This window comes from Aplysia californica, unplaced genomic scaffold (assembly GCF_000002075.1).
Source record: "Aplysia californica isolate F4 #8 unplaced genomic scaffold, AplCal3.0 scaffold01082, whole genome shotgun sequence".
Lineage (NCBI taxonomy): Eukaryota > Metazoa > Mollusca > Gastropoda > Aplysiida > Aplysiidae > Aplysia > Aplysia californica.
In genome coordinates this window covers 106,325-107,858 of record NW_004798352.1, presented here as the reverse complement: position 1 = coordinate 107,858, position 1,534 = coordinate 106,325, and the positions used below count along the sequence as shown (strand labels likewise).

The 1,534-nt window shown below is 41.2% G+C and overlaps 1 protein-coding gene across 1 annotated transcript in view; it reads right to left on the bottom strand.

Annotated features, from left to right (window-relative positions):
• Positions 1-1,534, bottom strand: part of LOC101852218 — a gene marked incomplete in the record, with an annotated part of 13,856 nt that overhangs the window by 2,437 nt on the left and 9,885 nt on the right. The window contains 1 exon segment of the mRNA XM_035973254.1: positions 581-811. Within this exon segment, the coding sequence (XP_035829147.1) occupies positions 581-811 (231 nt within the window).

Genomic DNA, 1,534 nt, shown 5'->3' with positions numbered 1-1,534 from the left:
CCCTTTTCCCTATCACACAAGCCGTTGCTAACCTAGAATTACAAAGTTCTATCTGCTCAGTATCTAGTTATGAGAAATTTGAAGTGAAAAATATTGAGTTCCACAACATGTCAATTTCAAATGTAATTCTTTGAATATCTTCATAACGACTCCGAATATTCCTACAATTTCGATAGAGCAAATAGAACATTATATGTTTTCTGACCTCGTGGTCGTAGTAACTCAAAACGGCCAAAAATGTCAGATACAGGGCTGCCTACCCCAAAGCTCCCATTTCAGGTAAATTCAGGGTCAGTTTCAAGTATTCTGGTCCAAAATCAGACAGTACAGATTTCCAGAACCTATCTTTCCCCAACTGCTATTTTCTTTCACCCAACATCATCTTTCACCTCTACCCCTTCAACGCTCCTTGTTTCCCAATCCCTTTTTGTCTTTCTTTCACAGATCCAGTAATTTTGACACCTTTATCGGTATGGTGGAAAACCAGGCCCAAAATCAGTAACTACCAGAAAAATCGGTAGATTCAGACAGCCCTGCAGATAAAACTTTGTAATTCTGCGGTAGCGATGTCTCAACTCACCACCAGCTTGACGCCAAAGTGGGCGTCGTTCTCCTTGCCTGTGGCCAGGGCAGGCTTGAGCTCGCCCGTCTTGAGGAAGCCAACGTGGCGCATCTTCTCCCGCAGCGACTCGAGGGTGATGAACTGCTGCTGCAGCTGACTCAGCTGGAACTTGGTCTCTGGGCCCGCCACCACGCCCGGGGGCTGACACATATATACAAACAAAAATGTGTATATGTAGATAGAATCACACACACACACACACACACAGAGAAACACCACATATGTGAGGCAGTGTGGTGAAATCAGGCGCTCGTCAAAATAATTAAATCAGAGAAATTGGCATTTCCTGGTGGATATGCAATTCTTTAAAAAAATTTTTTTTGGGGGGTGTTCTACACCTTTTTGTATATCTATTGAAAAAAATTTTCTGTGAAGATTTCAATGAAAAAGGTTGCTAAGAGCCACAAAAAATGTAAATTATTTGTTTCCAAGGTCTCTAAAGCTATGTAAGACACCAGAATTTGGCGGCCATTTTCTCGTTTATTTTACCTCTGAAATCAGGTGACCCCACCTCCTTCCATTGCCAATATCTCGACTTCTATTCAAGATGGATGGGTAATTTTTTATCACAAGCAAGACAAATGAACAAGCTTTATAATGGTGCCAATAACTCCATATACCCAAAAATTGATGAGCGACTGATTCACCACATCATAACACATATGCACATATGTAGATAGATACACACATAGAAACACACATGTATACGTATAGATGAGGAAAGATACGGAGATACATCAGACCCGTCACCACACCCGGGGGCTGACACATGCATACAAATAGACATGTATATGATGATACATACACAGATACATACACAATTACACACACACGCACACACTCACACACACACACACATACATACGTATAGATGATAGATACAGAGACACATACACAATTACACACACATGT